Source organism: Oreochromis niloticus, linkage group LG5, assembly GCF_001858045.2.
Source record: "Oreochromis niloticus isolate F11D_XX linkage group LG5, O_niloticus_UMD_NMBU, whole genome shotgun sequence".
Classification (NCBI taxonomy): Eukaryota; Metazoa; Chordata; class Actinopteri; order Cichliformes; family Cichlidae; genus Oreochromis; species Oreochromis niloticus.
Genome location: NC_031970.2, coordinates 32,237,779 through 32,263,204, shown reverse-complemented (window position 1 = coordinate 32,263,204; position 25,426 = coordinate 32,237,779). Strand labels below are relative to the sequence as shown.

Here is a 25,426-nt window from a genome sequence, read left to right as displayed (position 1 = left end):
TTTGAAGGTGAGGGGACAGGGGACTCCATGGTAGCAGCATCCTGGTCAATTATCACAATCTCCTATGCTCTGTTCCACTCTTGAGGCCTTCGCTCCTTTATTTGGCTCCACTACACAACCAGGATCACAAAGAAATATAGTAAAAAAACAAAAACAAAACAGTTACAGAGTACATTATTGATCAGAAGTGGCTGCTTTTTAACATTACATTTGACTTTCTGTACTCAACTCCAGATGATAGCCCATTTTTGGCATTGCATTGCATTTCAACTGCAGGTGAGTCCAAGTCCTGGTTGGCTCATAATGGGTGAAAAAAGTTGCCGTTTGTACCTGTAACAGCCCGTGCCCTGCCTGTTGGAGCATCACGCTTAATACTCACTACAGCTGCAGGTCCAGGCATATCCCAGCAGCCCCTCTGGCTGGAGAGAAAAAGGATCACTTCCTGGCAGGTGTGATGTGGGGAGCCACAGCTTCTGCCTTTTCGCTGACTTGCCACAAGTAAAAGAAAAGAAAGGAAAATTAAGCTAGAGAAGGAAAAAATGTACCACCGCTCTGTTTATATGTGCATGTGTGCAGTCTATTTTAACCACCTGAGCAGGAGCCAGAAAGCCAGCACTTGCCCCATATTTTCACCAGATGTTGAGGAGGGGAAGGAAAGCCTCGAAAGAGTCTTGCAATCAAAATAATTATCTTTATGGGTGGATGTTTACAAAGTGTTAATGTGATATTCTGCAGGCAGGCTAAACTGAGCCTGCTCTTTGATAAATGCCCTTGTCTATTAAAAGACCAACACTTCTGCTTTATATAGGCGCAGTGCAGTTTATAAATGTCTTTACAGCTTTCTTTTAGAAGAAGGGGAGAATATCTAAAGCGAGCCATGATTCTCCTCCTCTGTCTCACCTCCCCCCTTCCTCCTGCTGTGAATCATAGCAGACGGTACAGACATGAGTGGATGCGGCCTCCTTGATAGACAGTCAAAGAAGCAGCAGCAATGATTTGTAGCCACGGGGCAACAGTACTGCTGTAACCTGTCCTCTCGCAGCACATATGACACGGAGGCATACTGTAAGTATAGGCGCCTCAGCAGATTTTCATCATAATTCATATTCCACAAGATCAAATTGTGATTTCTAATTTGATTCTTTTTTTAAACCCTTTATTTATCACCTGATTGGCCAAGGCAAATTGAAATTTACACTATGTAGGCTGACATCTAATAGAATTCCCACATTTTGCTTCGGGGGAGTTTGTTTTTAGAGCATATTAGCTTTGTCGCATTGTAGCTTGACAGACGTTTTCTCTCAGGAGTCGATGTTTAATTTGAATAATCACAAAAAGTGTGTTCGTTTGGTTTGCAGGGACATCAGTGTCCCAGATGAATAAAGAAGTAAATGAGGGGAAGAAAACAGGTAATTATGCTGAACCAGTAAATGAATGACCCACTGACCCTCAATCCTAATTGATTTTGTACAGACAAATTGTTTTCTTTAATTTCTTTTCTCTATCGCCCATTTTGATATGTTTTTGTTAGCTGTCTCTTAGTTAGCTTTATTTAGATGTAATTAATTACATCTAAATAATGTGAATTATGTGAATCAAGAATCAAATACTAGAAACAGGGAGGGAGGGAAGCTGTGTCTCCTCCATTTACCAGCAGGGCAATTATACTTGGCAGCTCGTACTTTGTGAAATGATGTCATATCTTGGAAGAAGAGCAAAGACTTCACCTCCCTCCATTTTCCCGCAATGTTATTTGTTTGTTTACTGTTTAAAAATCATACGTGCATAACATTAACATGTAGTTGGCTATGTGATGGAATAATGCAGCTTCTAGATACACAAATTATGCAAACTACAAAGTGGAGGGGGGAAAGAAAGAAGAGTGCAGCAGATGTGTATATTTCAGAAATCGCTCTGTTCTGAGAGCGCCCGCCCTGGGTCAGGCCATCAGCCTCACAATCCCTCGCAAATATGTGGCGGTCATTGAGCGTACGCCAAGTTACAGTGTAACAATACATGCACAAGTGGACCGTCTGGGTGATGACATGTGCTACTTTGCATGTAAATTCTTTAGTGATTCACCTCCAAGTGAACCCACTGAGAGCGATTCTGGCGCTGGCTTAAAGACAGAGGTGTGTTTTTATGACTAGGTGAGGCATGTCCTCTCCAAGGCCCTCAAGCACTGTATCCCTCTACCCTCCCCTTTAATCACTGTAGCAACTGCTCTCATAAACTCCATGAGCTGTGTATTAGTGTGCATGTTTGGAAGCGTGTTTGTGTGTGCGCGCGTGTGTCTGAATGTCCTGTGTATGTGTCCGTGAGCATGTGCCCTTCCTTGTTACCCCATTTTTAAACTTAATCAGCAAAAATAAAGCCATTGTAAGCTAGCTCATATTAAAGAGGTGATTATTGGTAATAAATACTTTTTATACATACTTATTACAGAGGCAGTTTTCTTCTTGCGCTTAATGAGAGTAATTTGATTTGCTTGAGAGATTACAGTTTCCTAGAATTAATGCGGCAGTCCCCATTCCAAGATAGAGTGAGATCTAAGATTCTTCACAGGTCGTGTGCTGCTAGATGCACCCCTCTCACATAGCAGCTAATGGAGTTGAACAGCAGTCTGTCATCCCCCCGCCCACCACCCCAGCAGCTCTATAGCCCACATGCCCTTGGTTCCTGCAGTGCTTGTTGTTTTGGCTACTTCTGCCTCCTGCATTTTACTTCTTATGTATGCCAGCCACTACTAAGTAGCTCTCTCTGAAAAACAGGAGGCTAGTGATTTATTGTATATATGCAATGCTCACTCATCAATGAAAATCCAACATCTGGCAAAAATTATTCACCCAATTGCACTAATTCAAATGATGCTCCAGTTGCATCAAGAGCCTTTTTTTTAAACCCATAGTTTTTCTCCTCGTCTGTTTCCTCAGTTTGACTTTGTTTAATATTTCCATCACATGTTTATGTAAGCCCTTCAAGCTTAGTGCATAACTTAATTTGAGTTGTGATCATCTTCTCTTGCGACATTTATTGAAGCCAGCAGCCTGCAGGTTTCAGCGCCTAAGGCTGAAGGTGGCTCAGGCAGATTGAGGGCGACCAATTCTGTCACCACATTGCGCTCTGCATGTTAATTAAGTTTAAGATGGTTGAGGAAAGTGCTTACACTGAAAGCAATGAAATGACTTGTTAGTCCATAAACACTCCAAAAAAGGATCAAATGAAAGAGAATTTGTAAACCAGAGTTGTGAGCTGGGAACATATTTTTCACAGTTTGTGTGATGCTAGAAGCTCCATTGGCCAGCATGGGTGATCGGTCTTATCTTTAGTGATACACAAGTGCATCTAAGATTTGTAGATGCACTTTGTAGAGGTTAGTTGTTACCTTAAAGGTGAAGGAAACCCTAAGCCCTCATTTAATTAAGCAAAGAAAAAGAAAAGAAAGAAATGTTGGTGCTGTAGAGCTTGCCAACTTTTGAAATAGCACCAAACATTCAGTAATGTCCTGGTTTAAATGCTCGGCCCTGAAGAATTGTCAGTTGTTTTCTCTCAGTTCTGGATAGATAGCTCTACTGGGTTTCAGTATAGTTGTATGACCTCCAGGTTCATTAATCAGCTAGTTTACATTGGAAGGTTGCAGGCAGATACTTTTAGGTCCTGTGGTTAACGCGGGCGGGCCTCGGTGAATCAGTTTTGTTCCAGCTCATCCCGCAGACGCTCAATCAGTTTGGGATCTGTTGAGTGTAGAGGCTCGGTTCATGCCTTGATTTTTCTTTGTCATGTTCCTCAAGCTGTTCCTGATGGCAGCCGCCTACAGCACATTATTCTTCTGGGGTAGGCTCCAGCCATGAGGGAAAATGCTGTTTGGTTGGCAACAGCGTTAAGGTGAGTGGTACATGTCAAAGTGACAACCACATGAGTAACAGCTTATGGTTTCCCAGCATAGCATTGTATTCTAACAGGCTGATTAACGCTTCACTGCACTTGGTAGCGGTATTAATGATGTGGCTGTTCGGTGTTCATCAGCAAGGAGTCTACCAAGACGAGAGAGTGAGGCACCAGAACTGGCAAAACTTTTGTTTCTTTCATTCCATTTACCTTCCATATCTTCCCACCAAGTCAATGAAGGTTAATAATTTCTAGAATAAGAGAAAACCACCAAAAAAAGTGAGGCTCACCATGTGTCACATCATCTGCCTGTGAGACTGAAATACATTACAGTCCAGTGTGACGGGTGATGTGTCTGGACACTGCTGGAGATTACTCCTCTTTATGGCCGGGGCAATCAGATTTTTTTTCCTGCTTTTCTCTTCCCTTCCTTTATTCCTGGCGGCATAGGATCATATTACCCATCTTGGAATGACTTCAACAGAGACACTGCTATTCCCAGGGAGCTGTCTCTCCCCGCTGCAACTAAATCCATAGCCAATTGGACTGGCCTGTGATTTATAGAAAATCTTCTCCTTCGGAGGAACTTTCGTTCAACACACACACACACTGGGAATTCTCCCTCGGCAGCTCATGATGTGTTAGGTCTCAGGTCAGAGCAGTTCAAGGCAGTGAGTGCCAGTGGGAAAACATGTACAGTCAGAAACTAGAGAAATACTATAAAGGCTGTAGTATGGTTGTTTAAAGCAAGATACATAAAAGCTTATTTACTTCAAGAAGACAGATTGTAGTTCTAGTTTCTTAATCAAATCAACAGGATGTTCGCCTGCTCTTTGGCCACTTGACATTTCCAATCCATCTTCAAGGGAAGAGTTAAAAATTTGCTTTAGGGAGTGTCACGCTTGTTGTCTGCTTTACTGATTAGTGGGATTATTCATCTACATGAGTTGCTTTTGCATCTATTCTGAGTTAATCAACATGCCTCGTGGTCTCGGGACCACAGAGTGGTCAGCAGACAGCACGGGCCGTCGGTTCAGGCCCCGAGCGCTGTGACCTTCCATGACTGTAGCAACTGCCTGATCATTCTTCCCTTCCTCAAACTCCTTCTTGTAGTTGTGTGCAGAATACATTCATCTATATTCACCACAACTAAATTGGAAGATTTAGGGGTTTTACTGGTCGTATCTCGCAAGTCTCGAGTGTATCGATAATGGTGAGTCCTCCGTCTATGAGACCAGGGCAGATAGAGCTTCCCATTCTAAACAATATCATTCGCGCATGATAAAATCTGCTCACAGTATTCTAGGTCTCACGCTGGGTTTTGGAAGCACCCATTTTCCCAAGCACAACACTCCTTGCTACAAAGTGATGCAACACTTCCAACAAAGATGCAATCGGCAGGAGTGTGTGTTTTCTAACAGTCCATCTAAAGTACCCAGCACAGTTGGCACGCCTCTGCTCTTTTCCTCTCACTTTATCAACTCGGAGGATATTATTGCCGATTCAGTGGTGGGCATCCTGAGGCATCATATGCTCAGAACACAAAGCTAAGGTCAGGGGGAGAGGAAGTGCTGAGATCTGCCCGTTGCATTGTTCCCAGGTCGTTTGCGCTTTTGCCTTCTCTTTTTCTTTACTCTTTTTACTTTGATGATATCGACTTCTCACTCTCCTACTCCTTCTCTGTTTCCCTCCATCTGCTCCTAAATGACACCTAAGCACAGGCTCTTCCTCCGACTGATGTCCCCATGTGTGACCTCACTCCTTTGGAAAAGCCATTGGCAGTCAGTGCTGAAGTAGAATGCCGAGCTCTTGGTGGGTACACATAACAGAGACTGTGACACGCGGCTGTGCGCTGATAGACTTTCCACTGGAGTGGATTAAATCAGCATCAGGCTAGTGGAGCTGATTACCTCAATATGAAAATGCAGTATCTTAATGGTACATATTTTCATGAGGCAGCCCAGTTGCCTTTCATTTTGCAGCTAATATGTCTATTCTTATGAGTCATTTACTTCTTTAATTACCTTTAGCAGCAGATGCACAATGGTGTATTAATGTGAATGATTTTTACTGCCACTTTATCATACTGAGCCTGTGAAGTTGAAAGGCGTAATTGAGGTGGAAGAGCGACTCATGAGAGAAACAATATTTAGTTGACAGTTGCTCTTGTACTCTGGGAGGGTGTTTATGAGTTTACACCACACTAAAGCTGTAATAAACGCGGTATTCGTTTAATAATGGCAGGGGACAGAAATGCTTTCACTGAGATCTGTTCAGTTATTGAATCATTCCAGGAAGTTGTTTGGTATAATCAGACAACACTGTGCATGTATATGCGGTCACTTGTTGTTGTTGCATATGTCTCCACATTGAGTCTTTGCGTGTGTTTTGTGGCGGCAAAATAACTGTTTGCTGCGAGCAAAAACCTTATTTACTCTTCTCCCGTTTGCAACATGTGCAACTCTGACAATCCATGTAATTTGCATGTGCGTGCTTGCGGTGTGTCTATGTGTTTTGTCTCCAGCTTGTGTGCTTTTCTTGGTGTGATTTTCTGATTCAGACCTCTCTGAATAGAGGCCTTCTTTAGCCATCTGTTGTTAAGCTGCTGGCTAAGCAAGGCTGGGGAATCCAAACAAATGCAGAGCACACAGCAAACGGAAGCTGTCAGGCCTGCATAGCTTAGCTGACCTCGCCGGGTTAGGGAGAGTAGGGGGAGGGTGAGGTGACCCCCTCTGTACCAGGCTCCAAGTGCCCGAACTGCCTGGTTGGGGCACTGTTTACCCTTCCCTCTGCACCTCCTGCAACCTCTGCCTCCTCTCTCTTACATTCTCTTCTTTCCCTCTCTTTCTATCTCCCATACCCCCCTCCAGCTTCTCACTCTTCTCTTCCTCCATCTGTCACCCCCCCCACAGCCTTTTTTTTCACTCCACTCCCTCCATCATCAGTCCTGCTTCACAGCCCCCCTCTCTCCTATCTTCACTCACAGTTAATAACTTTGCTTTAGTCATGTTTTTCTTAGTCATTCTTTTTTTATTCCTTTTTGCTCAGAAAATATTTTCCAGGCACTGTATTACCTGTTATGGAGAGAGAGGGGGGGGGGTTCCAGGGGGAGGTGTGTTGGATAAACAAAATGGGGTTTTTATTGAAGTCGGATTTAGTCTTATGTAAGTGCACGCACTGCCTTATTGTTTAAACGTGGATATTCAAAATGTTTAGTGTTGTCATAAATATTAATAGATTAGTTGAAAAGTGCAGCGAAGGAAGGGAATCTAATGGTTTGAAGTGGGTATAAAACGTTGATTTATTTATGTATTCTACATGAATTAGTTTGGAAATCTAAACACAGACTGGAGAGTGTTGTTGCGAGAGCCCCGTAATGCGCAAGGTTTGAGCATCAGGGCCTGTTTTCCATGTGGAGTGGCTTTTTGGAAATGGCATTAATTATATACTTACTGGGAAACCAGACTTTCCCTGCTTTGCATTGCAGATAAACGTCTGTATTACTGAGGAAAAAGAGAAAGGGGAAAAAATGCAATTAATATAAATAGACATGATCCTCACTGCTTAGCCGCTTACATGTTTAAAAAAAATCACCCCACGTGCATTTCAATTAAAATGACAAGTATTCCAAGTGAATTCAATTTCAGTTTGTTTGCATTGTCAATGCTTATCTAACTCAATAGTTATCAGTAATATAGGATCGGTTAGACTCACGACTTTGCAAAATTTGTTGCCACGAGCTGCAACAGCCCTTACAGTTTATGAACTGACTGGATACCGTTGGATTCTTCAGTAGCCCGTAGAAGAAGATTATTTCAGGAAATCTGCCAGCGACTTGCTTGGGAAAGCTGGCGAGAGATGATGCTGGCCTCTTGGCTTGGTTACCGCCGAGAAGCAGAGGGCCTCGTCTTTGAAAAGAAAACAGCAGAAGTGATAAATGTCAGGTGAGTTGAGATGCGCAACCAGTCAGAAAGTCAAGCAGATAACCTTGACATTTAGGCCGCTGGTGTTGAAGCCCCGCAGAGGGTGCGGAGCGGGACCAGAGGGCCCAGTGTCTTCTGAGCTGGACTACATTAAGAGCTAACCTATTAGTCGTGTTGTTACTGCCTGTCTCTGAGCCGAGCTCTCCTGCCTAATAAAGCCTGGCGAAACGTGGCCGCTCAGTAAATATACTGCTGCGCTCACACAAGTGCAGAAGCACACAAACAGATGCACATCTCGTTCTTTCTCCTTTTTTTTTTTTCTTGAGTGGCCGCAGGGATCTGGTTACACCTGCTTGCACATCTTCTAGCAATTAGGGGCAATCTGCTTGAAACCATTTCACGTTCAAGGTCTTCCCCAGCCATGGAGAGAGGAGCCCAACATATATAGAGCAATAGAAAGGTCTTTCTTTTGATTGGCCTGAACAAACAACACTTTCCTGTCATTTTCCACTGTCAGATTCTTAATGGACACACCTTGAATAGTTTTTCCTCAACATTTATTCAGATCATATCTATTTTTTATACTTTTACCAGGCTTCTTGTCTACTTGACAGCCATTGGACTTAATTTGACTATGATGCATCCATCACCTCTAACGCAACTTAAGTGATTGATGTAATCCGTTCCTTAATTTGGGGTTGTTTGTGCACCATTTGAATGTTGCATTAAAGTTGTATAAAGAGGAAACAGAGAAACCTGTCTGAATTATGTCTGGGTTTTGTTTGTAGTGGGAAAAGGTGCAGCAAGGGATTCAACAGAGAGCAGACTTGACTGTGTGGCAATGCTCTGAGCTGGGATTTGTAAGACACCCAGAGCTGGCTTTAGCAGCAGGAAACCCCAAAGCCTGTAAATAATCCACATGTGCAGACTGCACATAAAGACATCCAGTACTTAGCAGTTCCCTTATCACAGCATGATAGCCCAGGGACATGAGAGACGCTCCTGCCTCTATTCACTAATATGCTGTGAAAGTAGATGCAGATAAAACGCCTGTTGTTTATTGAGGAAGTTGTGTTAACATGGGGAAGAGGATGTGAACTTTGAACACATTTGAAATGTGGAAAATAAAAGAGGATTTCAAATGACAAGGATACCAAATTGCAATGTCTTTGTTGCTGATAAAATGTTGTTATGTGCTGGAGGGTGTTTTCTAATCAAAAGCACCTAGAGGGTTCAATCCCTTTACGGTTTGTGTGTGTGTATTTGTCTTCATGTTAACTCACAAACAATGAATGTATGTTTGGTTTGTGAATGTAGGCGTCTGTCTTTGCAGTTGTGTCCTTATTCCCATAACAAGCTCACCTCACAAAGAACCTCAGTTTGAGATTATAATAGGACTACTGTAGTCTTGTTTGTTTAAGCAGAAACTGATTCAACATACACACTGTTTTCCCCTCAGTTTTTTCTCTTTACATACATGGGATATATAACATTTCTGGTTTCATAGTGAGCAAAGACATACGAGTGATATTTGCAGTCATAATCTTATGTGGCTGTGTGCAGTGCAGACTCGAAATGGCATTTATATAGTTCTTTTCTAGTTCACTGACCACTCACAGTGCATTTTGCCCGCTTGTGCCATGCTGAAAATTCAGACCTTATATTAACACTTTCATACAAAGGCACTGCACATCCCAAAATTACACTGTGATCATTTATTCCACCACCAAGGCATGAGCCATGTTAATCGCCACAGTCTACAGCCTTAATGAAACTATGTTTTAAGATTTAAGATTTTGGATTCAGATTGCATTACATTAGACCAGGGGTGCCCAACTCCAGGCCTCAAGGCCTGGTGTCCTGCAGGTTTTAGATGTGTCCTTGATCCAACACACCTGATTTGAAAGGCTAAATGACCTCTTCAACATGTGATGAAGTTCTCCAGAGGCCTGGTAAGGCCTGGAGTTGGACACCCCTGCATTAGACCATAGTACAAATATACAAATAAAAGCTCAGTAATACACAGGTCCTTGTTTACTGGTTTTAGATCAATTGTAAAATGCCCTCAATTTTATAATACCAATAAGATAAGATAAGATAAGATAAGATAAGATAAGATAACCTTTATTAGTCCCACACGTGGGAAATTTGTTTTGTCACAGCAGGAAGTGGACAGTGCAAAAGTTATGAAGCAAAAATTAGAATAAAATAAAATAAGAATAAATACAGTACACAACTGTACAGAATAGAATAAAATAAAATACTATATACAGTAGAATAAAATAGAATAAAATATACAATGAGATAAAAATAGAGTACAAATGCTATATACAATTGAGTAAAAATACATGTATTTTACAGTATAGCTGTGGCCTGTGGAGATGTCATCACAACCAGTGGCAACATTCGCCACATTAGTTGGATAACTTACAACCTTTGAGAATTTTCCTGTTGTTTTAGTGAACTTGCCATCAGTAGTCTTCACTAACTCTGATGGCTGGAGGTCATGAAGACATTTGCGTGCTATTGTAGCCAACAATACAACATGTAGTCTGCTTTGCTTGTGACAAGTTTTGGATATTCACTTCAGAAGTGACTGAAGTGAATATTGCTTGGCATATTCTTCTTTTTACAAAGTAGCCAATAGGCATTAAAAAGCAAACTCTACATATAATGGACTCTTCAAGTGTAAGTATAAAATAGATTTTTTAATTAGTTTAGAAAAGTTTAACTCGGGACTTGTCGTCTTTCAGCTGCTAACCATGATTGTGCTTGAAGTTACTCAGTCATTGACTATCTGTGATCTCTTGTCACCATATCGCTGTTAGTGACTTTGTGTGTTGATTCCCCTTCAGGGTTGTTGTTTATCAGTTGTTTGTCAGAGTACAAGTTTTAAGTCACACATATGTCATGGTTCAATCCACAAAACCAGCTGAACTTCACCTGTAAGATAAAATGGTTACTAAATTAGTTTCCACATTAAAGAATAACAAATCCTCGTCATCACGGAATCAAAATCAATGGGCGGTAGTATGAACTGTTGATCAGAGTGACGTCTTTAAGATCCAAAGTCCAAAGATGTTCGCTTTATTGTTGTGTGGCAAAGACAAGCAGGGATTCTTTCGCTGCTTAACAGCTGTACACCATAAATGAAGTCATGTCTTGTTTATAAAACCAAAAATATAACAACATTATTTCAGAATTTTTCTCTCTTGTTTTTACAAAAGAGAGAACTAGCCTAAACACTTTTTTTAGCTCACTCATTTAGGCCTTATCGACAAAATAAGATAGCTGTTTCACTTCACCATGATTCAGAGTCTGCGTGCTAGTTTCCAGTTTATCGCATTTTGTCTGGGGCAGCTCTTACATGTGCATGTGTATGATGCATCCAGTTCCTTTGAATGTGAGATCAAAAGAAGATAAACTCCAGAGGTGGAGGGGAAGGGAAAGAGACCTCTGAAACAGAGGAGTTGGTGGTGTGTAAACATTGCAATGACGGTACACAATACATTTTTTTAAACCCAGTATTAGGCCTCTCAAAGACATGCCACCTCCAGCAGGTTTTCTAAAATACAGAGCTGAAAACAACATTCCTAACCCCGAGGCTGACCTCACAACACAGGTTCTCAGCTTGCTCACCTTTTAGTCTCTTTATGCCAACATGTGTTTACTGTTGTTGCAGCTCTGACCGTCAAAAGTAAGATTCTCATTACGCCGACGTATTTGCTGTCGGGCTGCAATATGATTTCAGTTAATTTGCCTATGTCAAGATGATCATTGACTGTGTTTTCAAGGGCACGATCACATAATTATTGCCCTTACTTTAATTGGAAGTATAATTTGATGAAGCTGTTGACGTGAAAAGTGGAAGGCTGTGTTCGTAATTTTCTCGTTTCATGCAATGTGGCAGAATGCTGTTATTGTTTAAACTGCCTGTGACTCCTTTGCTTTAAGCTGAGGCATTACCTTAATGCAGTCATAATAGTCATATTATTACTATTTATGTATGATACACACAACTAAACAGCCTTGGGTTAATTTGGCATGCATGGAATGCACTGAGTAAGATAATGGAGTTGTTAATAGTTTTTTGAACATTATAGCAAATATAAATATATATTTATATTCTAAAATATAAAGATTTTATTTTCATTGTCACAATGTCTTATCTACTTTTCCCTAAAAGACCTTTTTCTTTCTGCGCTTTTCTTTTCTTTATACACTGATGACAGTGAGGAAAGACTTCCCAGAAATGTATCTTTTCATCCATTACTGTCTGAACTTCCTATCATATCCTGTTGACTCAACTCTCTTTGTTCCAACACCCTCGGTTGTAAACCCAGACTCACACACCACACACACATTTCACTGCATGTGTCATCAGTTACAGGGAAAAAGAAAACAGCACACTTTGTTTATTCTTCAATGTGCCCGTAATACCACGCCTTGGGCGTAGTGAATGATTTTGTTACTGCTTTTTTTCTTTTTTTTTGAATTTCATTTTGAATTTCCTTATGACATATCGGTATTACAGGGCAAGTACATGTTGAAGTCACATTTGAATGTCTAGTCCTAAAGTATGTAGCGCTAACAGAAAACCTGGAGATTGTGAGAGCTACCACACTGAAGATAACACCACCGTTTCCTAAATATATTTAAGGTATCAATATTGTTTTAGAAGCTTTTGTCTTTGGTAACTGGCATAGGAAATTGATGTGAAATATCAGATTTTTAGCTTTTTATATATATATATATAATTTTAAAAAAAAAATTTTCAACCACTAAAATCTTAAGATGGAAAAAAATAAAATAATCTTTAATAAACCGATCAAACAAAAAGCCTTTGGGATTCTATGAATTCCAAAAGGCAATTCTCACTATATTATTAATATTTATTTTCCTTTTTTACAGTCTGCGTGACAAGAAGAGACAACAATATTATTATTCATTTGTATTTTTCCGATCTCCTCCGAGTGTCAATTAAGTTCACGTCCTTGCGATTTGAAGTTGCAATTGTGAGTTGCTTTGGAGTAAAAAAGTCGATGCCTAAAATGTAAATATTGCCGTCATGTGTGGGAGTGAATCTTGCTCACATTGTTCTTAGTTTGAATTTCGACACTCTCTTTATGAGTGTGATTGTTTTGAGGGGGTTCCCCTCCTCAATTTTCAAAGCAAAAAACAATTAGGCATGCAGACTGAGATATGTTGGTCTCATTTATCTTTACGTGAGAGAAGGACACAGATAGACTGAGAGAAGGAGAATTTTTCTCCTTTAAAGTCGAGCACGGTGACATGCCAGCAGTGTGGCCTCTTTGTTGCCTGCGGTCATATTTATGACTCATGATGTCATTGGACAGCCGTGTGTTTGGGAGGGTCAGCGCGTACGCCCACACACAAACGGTCACACAGCTGGTCTCTTCATACCCCTAGCTGTCTCTCCCCTTTCGGACTTAAAGTACCGTCTGACTTGTCTGGCATTAGGACTTTACTGGCACGTCTTTTCTTCTGTCTACACACAGCTTTCTGTTTGCTCGTTCCCTGTTTGATATCTTACTTTCACACAGTCCTTCACAAGTTTCACTCACTTTTTCACACATGACTATAACGTTTTTCTCTTCTGTTTTTCTACTCCCTCTCTTATACCGTTTACTTTTGCAGTTTCCAAACTTCTCAAGAAATTGACAGAAGAGCTAATAGGTTGCCCGTATATGAGATGAGTTTGGATGCGCCCCCTAACTGTTTGTTTAATTGTGGGAGCAATCGTCTGAGGAACATGGAAAGAATGAGGCCAGTTATTTACCCAGATGGTTTACTGGTGGAGGTGTGAGGCTGGCCAGCTCACTGTGGGAACACAACGCTTGCTTTTCTTGGTATCGCTGACCGTTTTCAAGACCACTGTGTTTTTTTCCCCCTAGCTTTCTCCAGCTTTGTTTGCTCTGGATGGCATGTTTGATTATTTATCGTAAGGGAAAAGGGAGTAGCTGGAGCAATAAACATGTGACTGCACTGTATTTTGTTTTCCACTGAGAAGGCCGTGTCCTTTAACAGATATTTGAGGCCTCCATAAAGTCTTTTATTTGCTTTCTGAAGGGGAGTTTGACCGAGCTAAAGGAGGATCTAAAGAACTGATTTGTGTCTTTGACAATTTGTGTTTTCTGTAAGTGTGAGTTATCAACAGATAAATATTTCTTCTGGATTGCCGAACATGACTTGTTTTGGTCTTCTCTGTCTGTGAATTTGTTTTGACATCTAAGCATTGTTTATGCCAGTCTTAGCTTTATGACACCGAACAGGATAACATGAAAGGAGGTCTGTGGTTTTTGTTGTCTTTCATAGGGCAATGAGAATATTGCTCTAAGGGTTACGTCTGCACTGATAATAGGCATCAAAGTGTTCTCCGGGGACGTAACTTTTCTTTTTTAATTTCTCTTCTAGGCTCTTCAAATGGCTCGGCAAATACTTCTTCAGCAACAGCAGCAATCCCAGTCGCAGCAACTGCAGTCTCAGCAAAATACTGGTCGCAAATCCCCCAAAGCCAACGACAAGCAGCAAAGCCTGCAGGTATTGTTGTCATTCTCAGATGTTCTCTTATATATTAACTCGGGGTTATCTGATGGCTTGGTTATTTAACTTTGTGGTTATTCAAATAATAAAAAAAAAAAATTGAAGTGAACTTGTGCAGCTCTTGCTAGAACACAGTGTGCGAGAAAAAGTACAGCAGTAGTCTAAGTTCACAAACAGGAAATTAATATTGGCAGTGCAACATTTGCAGTTATGTATGCTCATGCATTATGTGTGATTTAGCGGCACACACACTCAACCCTGTGTCATCCAGGTAGCATTGGAGGTGGTAGCACTATGTAGAAAGGGGTTCTGTTTAGAGGCCAGACACACAGAAAAATCTCATTGTGGCCAGTTGAGATCACATGAGCTCATCCAGTATTATCTGGATTATCACTGTTTGAGATTACCACAGTAGACAGGATTGTCTTTATTGGCTGCATTTTGTTTAGGAAGTTTGTAAGCAGGAGAAAGTATGGAAAAGAGGCAGAGGAAAAGCTAGAAGAGAAAGAGCTCCATTCCTCCCGCTAAAGGGAGTTTGGCTTTGTTCTTTCCTTGCTTTCTTTTTATCACACACATGCATACAGCAGAAATAAAAGAAGAGGCTAGTCTATACCACTGGCAGCAGGAGGTGCTATAGAGCAGACCACAAGTGGGGTGTGTGTTCCAGGCGGAAGGTTTAAAGGTGGAACAGAGAGACATGAGCGCGGGGTGGGAGAATGCAAAGGTATTAAGAGTTAAAGAGGTGGTGGGACACTTATTTGAACTGCCTTTGTAATGCAAAGGGAAAAAAAACAGCAGGAAAAAATCTTTTTTTTGTTTTGTTTTTCATCTTGCTTTTAAGATCGACAGTGCTGTATTTCTGATGCAACATTTGCCTCAGAGATGTATATCTTTGTTTGAACAAGGAGCGGTTGTTTGTGTCAGTGTGAAATTGCAAACGACTTCAGGGCATATTTGGTAATTAATACGGAGGCCCTGTTCTCTCTGTGTGTATATATATAATATTTAATACCCTTACTATCCCATTGGGGGCCCTTTTTAATGAGCTATTGTAGCAGCTAGGTCTAATGTCAGGTTGTGGAAAAGCCTCTTTGTTGTGCAGATGTCTTCGGAATAGCTCCAGAGGATGAAATATGACTGTGATGACCTTTCAGTTGTGTGCATATTTGTCAGGATTCAAATAAGTTGAAAGGATCAAACTAAACAGTTTCCCCAGCCTGCCAGGGAATTGTGCTGCAGAGGTCAACAGAGGGGACCACAACGGCAGATTCCAGCATACAGCCAGTTGTTGGTACATAGTAAAGTACTAAACCATCTCCTGCAGACAAAGACAAAATTAAAATTCTAATTTATTAATGTATACAGAGAGCTTGGCCAAGCTGTCACTCAGCTATTGAAAAGAGAGTCGGGCCCTTTCCCCCTGCCCCCCCCTCTCTTACTCCCCTCTTCTGCCCAGTTCTTGTGAAGAGAGCTCAGGCTCACTGTAGTATCTAACTAACGCTGTAAATTGCCTGCTCTCTAATGTCGTATGCTACATTTTGCTGAGTTGAAACTGCCATTATGAAAAAACCACAAGTCCAGACAAGTGTTTGTTTATCTCCAAATTACATATTCTGCTAATTAAACCCAGCCCAACCACTAGCAGTGCACACACAAGGATAAGTATTCAGGCGCAGACATCACTGGGCCATTCTGTGCAAGTGTGCATTGCATTTGGTTTAAAGTTTTCGAATGGTGGCGTTTCTGTTATGTTCCATATCGCAAACATATTTTTTTTTCAAACACCAGATAGTCATTTTCTCTTTTAAGAACAAACCCTGTGCTTAGAGGAGCCTCCTTCACACAGAACATTCACTATCTCCATCACACAGCCTGGATAATGATTCTCTGTTGAGCTGGACTGGGTCATCAAAAGACATGATCCAACAATTATGGGACTGTGTAGTAAGCTGACACCTCATAAAAGCACCTGATCTGCAGACGAGACTCCATTCATCTCAGTGTTCTTCCTATTAGGCACGAGGAGATGTGCAGAGAGACTTTTACTCATTTGGAGATGTGACTCACTTTCCAATTCATTCAAGTCAAAAATAATGAAGCACTGTATATATGAAACATCCAGAAAAAAAAAAACTGACCTGCACAGAGCACTAAAGGGAAAAAAAAATATGAGTCAAACAAGCCTCAGAATCCTTGATCAGCATTAAATGGCTCTTTGGTTTTATATCTTCAGCAGGGGTGCCCCCGAAGCCCCCTCACCCCTGCACCGCCCACCCCTGCCGCTGGATAAAGATGCCTGCGCTGTATACTCAGCAGCCTAGAGGCCTTTTAATCATGCTAGATATACAAACAGCTGCTATGCATGCTGGAAAGCAGCTAAACATACTTGACTGGTCAAAAAGCCAGTAAATTACATTGACAGAATGACACATGTAATTAAAAGAATCCATGCCGCTTTTACCTTTTGCGCTTCACACCTACAGTGGCACAACGACGAGAGCCGGCAACTCCCACCCCGCTAATTACCATTATCAGTGAAATGGTAGGGTTTGACTCATTAGTTCCATGTGCATTTAATTAGAGGCAGGCTGAAATTGGATTTAACTTATTACTTTTTCATGGATCACTTTCTTGTCATCACTTCAAATTGGATTGCAGCCCCAGGTAACTAATTATGCCAGCCGCAGGATCAGGAGTGGAGAAATAGGTAATTAGGAACAACACTGTCGGACCCTCGCTGATAGTCCACCAGCACCGAGGTGGGGGGAAGGGGGATTGGTGCTCGTTTGTGGCAATGCACACGAGACCGGCTGGTTAACTACACCTCATTCCAAGGGAACCTGTGCACGCATCCACCTACTACAGGGGATTATGTGGCACCCGGGCAGGAGATGTTGTGTCAATATGGTGTCTTTGCTATGAGTGTAATATCCAGATTATGCTTGTTTCCCATCCAGGATTGTGTTTAAGATCAGCATTCTGTACGATGAGGTACATGGCCAGCATCCAGCTGAAGTTCCCTGCGTCTACTGCTGAATGACAGCGAGTGATTTCTGTCAGTCTGCGCTGATTGTAATGAGAATACATGAACAGCTGCTTTGAAGAGAGGCAGGTGCATAATGTAGCGTGTTAACAATTCAGGCTTTTAGCAGAGGTAGTTTGCTTGTGGAGAGGGAAAGTGATTGCTTTACTGAGAGCTTTGTTGTCCATATTAAAGTAAAGATCATCTTCTACCCTAAAAGTTTTTGCACTTATTGTAATTATGTGTTGGCCTTCTATTTTAAATGAGAAACACTATTCACAATTCACTGATAAATATTTCACTGAACATTTTCATAATGTCAAAGGTGCATCACTTGTTATTCTTCAGACAGAGAAACTACAGATAATGTTTAAAAACCAGACAATTTCCTTATCTACACTATTACCAGCTGAAGCCTCGATCCTCTCTTCTTTCCCTTTTCTTTTCTCTCTTTCTCCTTTGCTCACTCTGTTTTCACACCATAGTGTACAGCCTCGCGGAGGGCATCTCCAGGTCAAAAGATAATGTCTTTTCAGTTTACAGGATGAAAGCCTTTTAAGTTAGAGAGCTCCCCTCCAATGCCCCTCCTCCTCCCTGCATTTGCTTTTCACATCCTTCATTTGTGGTCTGTTGGGGGGAAGCGTGATGTGACACAATCCAGGGGCCAAGCCTCTGTCTGACAGGACAGGGAGAAGCCGGCGGCTTTCCCTCCCTCTCCTACTGTTTTTGCAGTAGGCCCATGGCATTGTCCTGACACATGTATACCACAGAGCTCCAATCTGTAAGTCATTAGAGCACTAGGCCAAAGCCTGTCAGCTGGAGCTCAGCCAGTGCTGCAGGGTGATCTGAGGCAGCACTTCGAGGTGCCTCCGCAGTCCGGCCGGCCAGTGGCCCAAAGTGGCACAGCAGCGATCGCCCAGTGGCGAGGTGACAATAGGCAGGACTCTAGATTCATGTTATGGGTCGGTTATTATGTGAAAAAAAGATTCTGTGTGCATTTAGATTTAGTTTAGAGTGACATATAAATACATTTGAAGCATTTTAGACCAGAAATATGAAGAAAAAAGAGGTGCTGAGCATAGCAAGAGAAGGAATAGTCGTTGATAATGTCGTTTGTAGCCTGATTTCACACCGCTGTTACTAAAGTGAGTCATTCTTAGGGAAGTCATTAAGTTGAACATTTTAGCAGAGATATGCCCATTCACAAGAAAGTCACTTCATAAAATCGTAGCTGGTTGATTCTGATCTGGGTTAAACAAACAACAGTGCAGTGTGTTATTCAGTTAGGTGTTGTCTCAAGGTGATTCTGTAATGAAATCTCATTCTGATGGGTGCATTGCTTTGAGGTAATACATACTGTCAGGAAAGATCAGCACAAAGCCCAGACCGGTGCTCGGGTGGAACCCGGGGAATAGGCCGTCTCTCTTGCTGCTTGTTTTGCTTGTCATATTGTAAAAATGTATTATGTGTACTGTATATATTAGAACCAGGTTTGGGATAATCCTGTCAGAATGAAGTCATCTGTCCCGATTCCACATAGCCAAGCGGGAGGGAGGGGGGTGGTGGCGGTGGGAGCTCTCGCCCAGCCAAGTTGATGACTGTCGAATTGACTCCAGTCACAGAGCTGGGAGCCACTCTGCTCTTTGCAGGACCCTCTGTATTCATTGGAGGCCTGATGTTTCCCTTCAAGCAGTCAGCCTTCGCAACACTCCACCCCACTCAGTCATCCCCACGGATACACAAACATATACACTTCCCCTGAAATTTGTTGTATCTTTATGTCATCCTCTGGCGCTACGTCTTGATGTTATGCGTGTCGTTTTTTTTGGAGTGATTCACACGCCCTTTGGAGAGCGGTAGAAGGATGGATGGGTGCACAGTCAGCCATAGCATTTATAAACACTAACAGCTATGCAAGGTGCAGTCAAGTCAGCATCAGCTCACAATGCAGTTTCTCTTTGGGTGTCAATGCACACTTTTGACAGCTTGGCAATTCTCTTATTCCATTTTCACTTTTGGTTAAGACTCGAATAAAGTAACTGTTACTGCTTAGACAGCAAAAGAGTGATGCAGATATACAGGTCGACATGAGGGCTTTATTTGGAGCATTTTATATTTGTGTTGGATGTTTTACAGTAGACCATAATTGTGCTTAACCGCTTTATCCATATAGCTACACCCAGTGTGCAGAAAAAGCCAAAGTAATGTAGTTTGTGATTAGACTCCTCTTTAGTCTTTAAAAAGCGATGACAGGAGACACCCACAGGCAGACAGACAGGTTTCTACTCAAATCTGACTGATAACTAACTGTAAATTTTAACTAACTGTATAACTAACTGTAAATTTTATGCATAGCTCATCACCCATGATAATGCATTATTTTAGTGCATAGCAGAACCCAAATATCAAATTTTGCTCATGAACTTATTTGCAGCTTTAGGTTTACTTGTGACGTTCTTTTAACCTCGGCAGCCACCACAGAATCATTGTTATTGCTTATTAAAAAGAACTGGGTTTCTTTGTATTAATATGGTTTTCGTTTTAAATCAAAGATGAATCAATCGCCAAAAAAGACAAGACAAAAATTCCCCCACCTCCCTAAATCGATGTTGCTCAAACCCAAAAGTGTTTTTGTTTTGACTAAGTGAAAAACCACACTAGTGCGCACTGGAAGCTCCGTTATATACTAGCTGGCATATCAGCTCAGGAAATATTTTGCAAATACAGACTTCACATGTGCTGACTAAACAATGTGCTCCTGAATGCCAAAATTAAAAGTAAATAACCAAAGCCATATATAATACACCACGAGGAACATGGTGAGTCAGGCGTGACTTGCTGTAAGTCCTCTCTGCTCCAGGCGATAACCTCATTCGCTCAGAATGTGACTTACTCCTTCAGTAGTGTGCAGATATTTAAAGGTAGGCTCGCTGTCTTTTATCTTTGATCGGCTTAATAAACAGTAACAATATGCAAGGGTTTCATGCGAGAGAGGAACAAGGGTGCAGAAGTGTAGAAAAAAATAATAACACGATAAATAAAAGATACGATCGGTTTTGGTTTGGCTCTGAATAGAAACTCTCCACCTCTTCAAAAGTTGTTTGTGCTATTGTTTTACTGCTGCAGAAATGACATAGCGCTCTCCCGTGCGGCGTCAGTGCAAGTGAGTGGGTCACCAAATAACAGTTTTTTTCCCCTTAAATCAAATGTCACTTCTTTCTGAACTTTGCAAAGTGTGAAGTTTTGCTGTAGCTCGGAAAACACACTTTGTTTGATTTACAGTTGTTTCTTAAAAGCTTTGTACTTTTTAAACTTTTGAAATAACATTTGAAATGGAAATAACAGGGAAAAAATATATTATGTAGGTTATATTAAATAGAGCAGCTGTTATTTATATAGGTCCCACACCTGCCCTGCTGAGTCTCTATGCCAGTAAACAATGATTTACTCCAAACACACAAGAGGAGAGAAAAAAAAGGGTGTGTTTGTTTTCTCATGACAATGGTCCAGGTCACCAGCGCTTTTCAAGAAAAGCAATGAGAATGAATTTGTTCTCCGCTTCCACTCCATTTCTCTACTCGTCTTAATGTAGCAGCAGTAAGACACTGGTTGGCATGCCGGTGCAGCTTATTCACTGGCTGCGTTAGTGTTTTGGGAAGGCTTTGTAATTGGAGCCGAGTCGTTATCTTCAGCCATAGCTCAGGCCAGACATTAACTCATACTTTCACTCTAACTCGAGCAGGAAATGGGAGTATTTTATAATGTCATCCACTCTGTCATGAACACAATCGCTCAGTACTCTCGGTAAACTATCACAAGGGACGGGTTCAAGGCTCAAGAATATTGATGTTTCTGTGTGCACAGGAACAAAAAAAAAATCCACATAGCGTGTGTATCACATCGACACATATGTGTAATTATTTTACATGGCGCAGGCACAGAGGCAATGGATTAGAAAGACAGTATGTGAGAGGAGAAGCTTGAACTGTGTGTCTGCTAAATTTATCATGAGGCCTTTGGGAGCGTTGAAATGAGAACAGTGGCCTATTACTGCTAAGAAGGTGTTTTATTGAGAATACGCCGACATGCCACCCCAGGGAGAGTGCCGGGGGAGAATAGCGTGGCCGTAGCCTAAACCACTTTGTGCGTGTTTGCGTGCGCATGCGTGTAGTTGCAAGCACATGGCTGCATGTCACTGTCTTTTTGTGTGAGGCGTCTTGAGGGTGTCAGATAGAAAATAAAAGCCCCTTTTCTTCCACTTAATTATTCACTATGATATGTATTGGAATTGTCACTTTTGACACTTGAGGTGTCCCAGTCAATAATTTATATAGGTCAGGCCAGCTTAGCAGAGCTCATTGTTAGTTATTAGCAGATGAGAGCAGTGGCTTGTTATGCAGGCGCTCTGTTTATTTTACCAGTGTGTTTGCGGACTGGAATGTATCCCATGAACATTCCTTCATCCTTGGCCAAGGGTTTATAGCTGTTGATATGAGCTGTGTTTTAGAGCTCTGTTACTCAGCTCTGTGTTTATTGTCATGATAATTAACAAAGTGAGGTGTTAATCTTTCCTTGTGCTTTTGTCTAATTCTTTTAAGTGGGTTGCACAACTTAGTAACCCTGATTTTAATGTTGTTACAGAAGTGGGGCTGATTAAGAACTCATTCCATTTTCTTATGTTTAGATGTGCTACAAAGTGGAATGTAATTAAATGTATATAAATATTGTTCAAGAGTAGATGTGTTCAATTGAAAGATAAAACATATAGGTTGTCAGCAGTCAGGGCTTTCGCCCTTCTGTCTCTCCCTGGGAGTTCAGTAAGATCTCCAGTAGGTGGCAGGGTCCTGTTTTCTTCTTCTGTCTTTTCCACTTGCTGAGTGCACACGGGTGTTAAAGAGTGTGATGATATCATGACAGCTAATTGCTCTCATTGGGATGGAGTTGGATGGATTGCCTGGTAGCTGGTGTAATGTTAGCTGTTAATGTAAGTGGTTTTAGCTTGTCTGAGGCCAAATTGAGGGATAAGTGTTTAAAAACTGGTTTGAAATTTTTTGTATGCTGCTGTGGTTGATTTTATGGCTGAATACTCTCAAACTTGGTTTTGCATATTATTACTGGTTGATTCCTATAGTAAACTCTGTAAGTACAAACTATAAAAAGATTGGCATTAGTACAGAAAATACAAAGCTACCCTAATCTCATAATTATATTATTTTAGGCTAAAATAGAATTTGTTTTTCTTGGGAAATTTTAAAGGAAGAAAATAGCTACAAAGCCTTGTGAATTGTTTGTGTGCATTTAGTGTTTTCAGCATGTAAAATGAGTTGTGCCTTTGTTCCAGCACTGTAAACAATTCCATTTAGCAGAACAATAAAGAGGCTGATAGCAAGGCCAGTTTTCTTTCTTTCCGCTGGATAGCTGTGTTTACTTATCTGTTGTTTAATTAAAGGGCCTCTTTTCTTTAAGTTCCCATTGTTTCAATAGCACGGCCCGAGTCCCGGCAGGGGTCAAAGGGTTAACAGCCGTCAACTGTGCCTTTTTTTCTCTGCCTCTCCCTCTCTCTCTCTTGCTTTTTTTTTTAAAGGGCCCCCACACAAAGGCACAGTTTCACCTGCAGCCCAGCCCGCGGCTTCCTATTGTGTGGCCCCATTTGAATTGATTATGTTTAGAAGGCTGGTTGTGATTGGTGGAGAAGGGCGTGGTTGATTGGATAGTTTTGTATCTTGTCAGCCAGGGAGCAACCTTGTGCGTGCAATCTGTCTGTATCCTGAGGAAGGTTGGAGACTCCACAGCACAGCAGCGCTTGTTCTCAGCCTCTCTGCCTGCCAGCCTGCGCGCCCCTACCTCTCTCTCTCTCTTACTTACTCACACTCGCTCTCTCTCTCCCTTCCTCTCTCTCTTCCCCTCGCTGCTCGACTCTCCGCTCTGCTTCACTCCACACCGCGTGGCCCGGCACTCTGTTTACCCTGCCAGCTAAATGGAGTTTGTCAGGTTTGTCAATATGATTGATTTCTGTGATTTTGCCAGCTTTCTTGTATAAAAAACTTGACAATTTAATTTGAAGAGGGAAAAGGAGAAAAGGAGTTTTATTGTCTGTCCATTGTTGACGTTCTGTCATTGTTGCTGGTTAATTTTGTGATGCTTCTTCCTATGGGTAGTTATCCAGGGTTTACTTTGTTGCGAAGATGCTGTCAGTTTGCATGCTTGCTGTGATAAGAGAAATATATAAAGTCATGTATGTTAGATTTATTGTCTCTAAATATGTTGCCTTTCAAAGCAAGACTGTATGGAGATGATGTCTCTGTTTGTCTGTGCTGTTAGTTGTTTTCAGGAATTTAGCTTTTTACTGTAAGCTTGTGCAACAGTTTCCTCTGCCTTGCCTAACCACATACATGAAGTTTCTCACTGTCACTTTACAGTGTTTGTTTAGTTTTGTTGACTTTGCTGATAGTGAGCTAACCAGTTAAGCAGGATCTGATACTGTACACGTTCAAATTATGGAAAGTTCTAGGAAAAACAGGAGACAGGTTTGCCAGCTCTTTTACTTTCATTTGTGTGTGTTTTTGTATTTTGCTCATTTTTTTTTTTTTTTTTTAGAAAATACTTGTTAAGCTTCATTGTTAACATCCTTGAATTAAGGGTATGCAAATACTTGTTTTCTCCAAATTATGTTTTGCTAGTTGTGTATTTTGTGACTTGTTCCCCAGAGTTAATGAGTGCTGGTCAGACTTTGCTTGCTCTTAGGCTATGACCTGGACTAATCCTCAGTCTCCTCATGGTGTCACAGTGAATTAAGACAGTGGCTGGCACAGCTCTATATTTGACACCGTCACCACAAACCACGTTGGAGACACGCTGTCACTCCAAATGTCATCGCTTATATCTTTCTGAAAAGTTAGTGTGCGAATGTTGGTACGGGCCTATGCGTGTGTGTCGGCACTTGCAATAAAAGGATTGCAAAATACAGTTGTGGTCAATTTGCTCCATTTTTCTGCTGTCAAGTTTGAGTCCTCCTTGACAGTTTTGAGGTTTTACACAGAAGACAGCTATTGACTTTCTGTTGTTTAATGACCTCAAGTATTTTTACTGCAGTCATTTAAGTAATGCGCTCATGTAGCAACAGAAGAACTTGCGTTTTTTTCCCTTTTTTGAAGTGTTTTTGTTGTATTTCTCAGCATTTCTGAAACTTTTTTTTCCCCTTTGGTACAGTCTTTCAGCTCTCACAGCTAAGAAAGTGGACAGGAGGAGAGATGGAGCAGATTATTAGACAGTTGAGAAGCAGGACAGCGAAGCCTAAACAGGGCAGTGTTCGTCGTAATGTTGTGCAGCTGTGCAGCCGAGACTCGCAGTTTGGGAGAGCTGGAGTGCGAGCTGATTGGGTTGACAGTTTGTAATCAAAGTTGATTTATTGTTCATTAGTAGTGCATTAGCCCTTTCAGGCTGGGGCGTTATTTGTGCAGTGGCCTGTCAAGGCGAGGGGCTGCCAGCACCTGTCATTTCTAAACCATGACATAGGCAACCAGATATTAGCTGTGTACCCGGAGAGGGGGGCACACGGGGGTAGCCTGCAGAGCCCCACGGCTCACTGGGATATCCTTTACAGGGACGGTCTTTGCTTTGTACTGGAGCAGGCAGGCAAGACAGAGAGAGGAGACGGGGGAATAGTTTAGCAGTGATATAGTGAGCCACCAGCTGCTCTCTGCTGTTATTCTCTGGCTTTCCCGACTAAAATATGTTTTTACTTGAAAAAGGCTTGCAATCGTTTTTCCTCTTTTTTTTTTTTGCTCATTGCTACTTGGAGGATGTGCATCTCAAACGTGAAGATTAACATTACACTTGAGATGCCATGTGTTTCGAAAGGTTGAGATGGTAGGATAATGATGAGATTACATGGTGTAGAGTGTTTTATGGCAGAAGGTCTTTTTAACCATTCATCTAAGTCCCAGCCTATATATTTCTAAAGTATTAAAGGACGAGAGCCTATTGTCATGTTGCACCTAGAAAATAAGGGTGGATTATTGGGACTGAA

The 25,426-nt window shown here is 41.5% G+C and overlaps 1 protein-coding gene across 21 annotated transcripts in view; it reads left to right on the top strand.

The window, feature by feature from the left end:
- Nucleotides 1–25,426, top strand: part of foxp1b (forkhead box P1b) — a 146,678-nt gene that overhangs the window by 79,743 nt on the left and 41,509 nt on the right. For 19 of the 21 annotated variants that reach the window (XM_013269979.3, XM_025907475.1, XM_025907469.1 and 16 more), the window contains one exon: nt 14,247–14,372. In XM_013269979.3, coding sequence (XP_013125433.1) covers nt 14,247–14,372 — 126 coding nt within the window. Of the gene's footprint in view, nt 1–14,246; nt 14,373–22,358; nt 22,382–23,148; nt 23,389–25,426 lie in introns of those variants that run through there. The other 2 variants (XM_025907478.1, XM_019358619.2) reach the window with 2 other exon arrangements.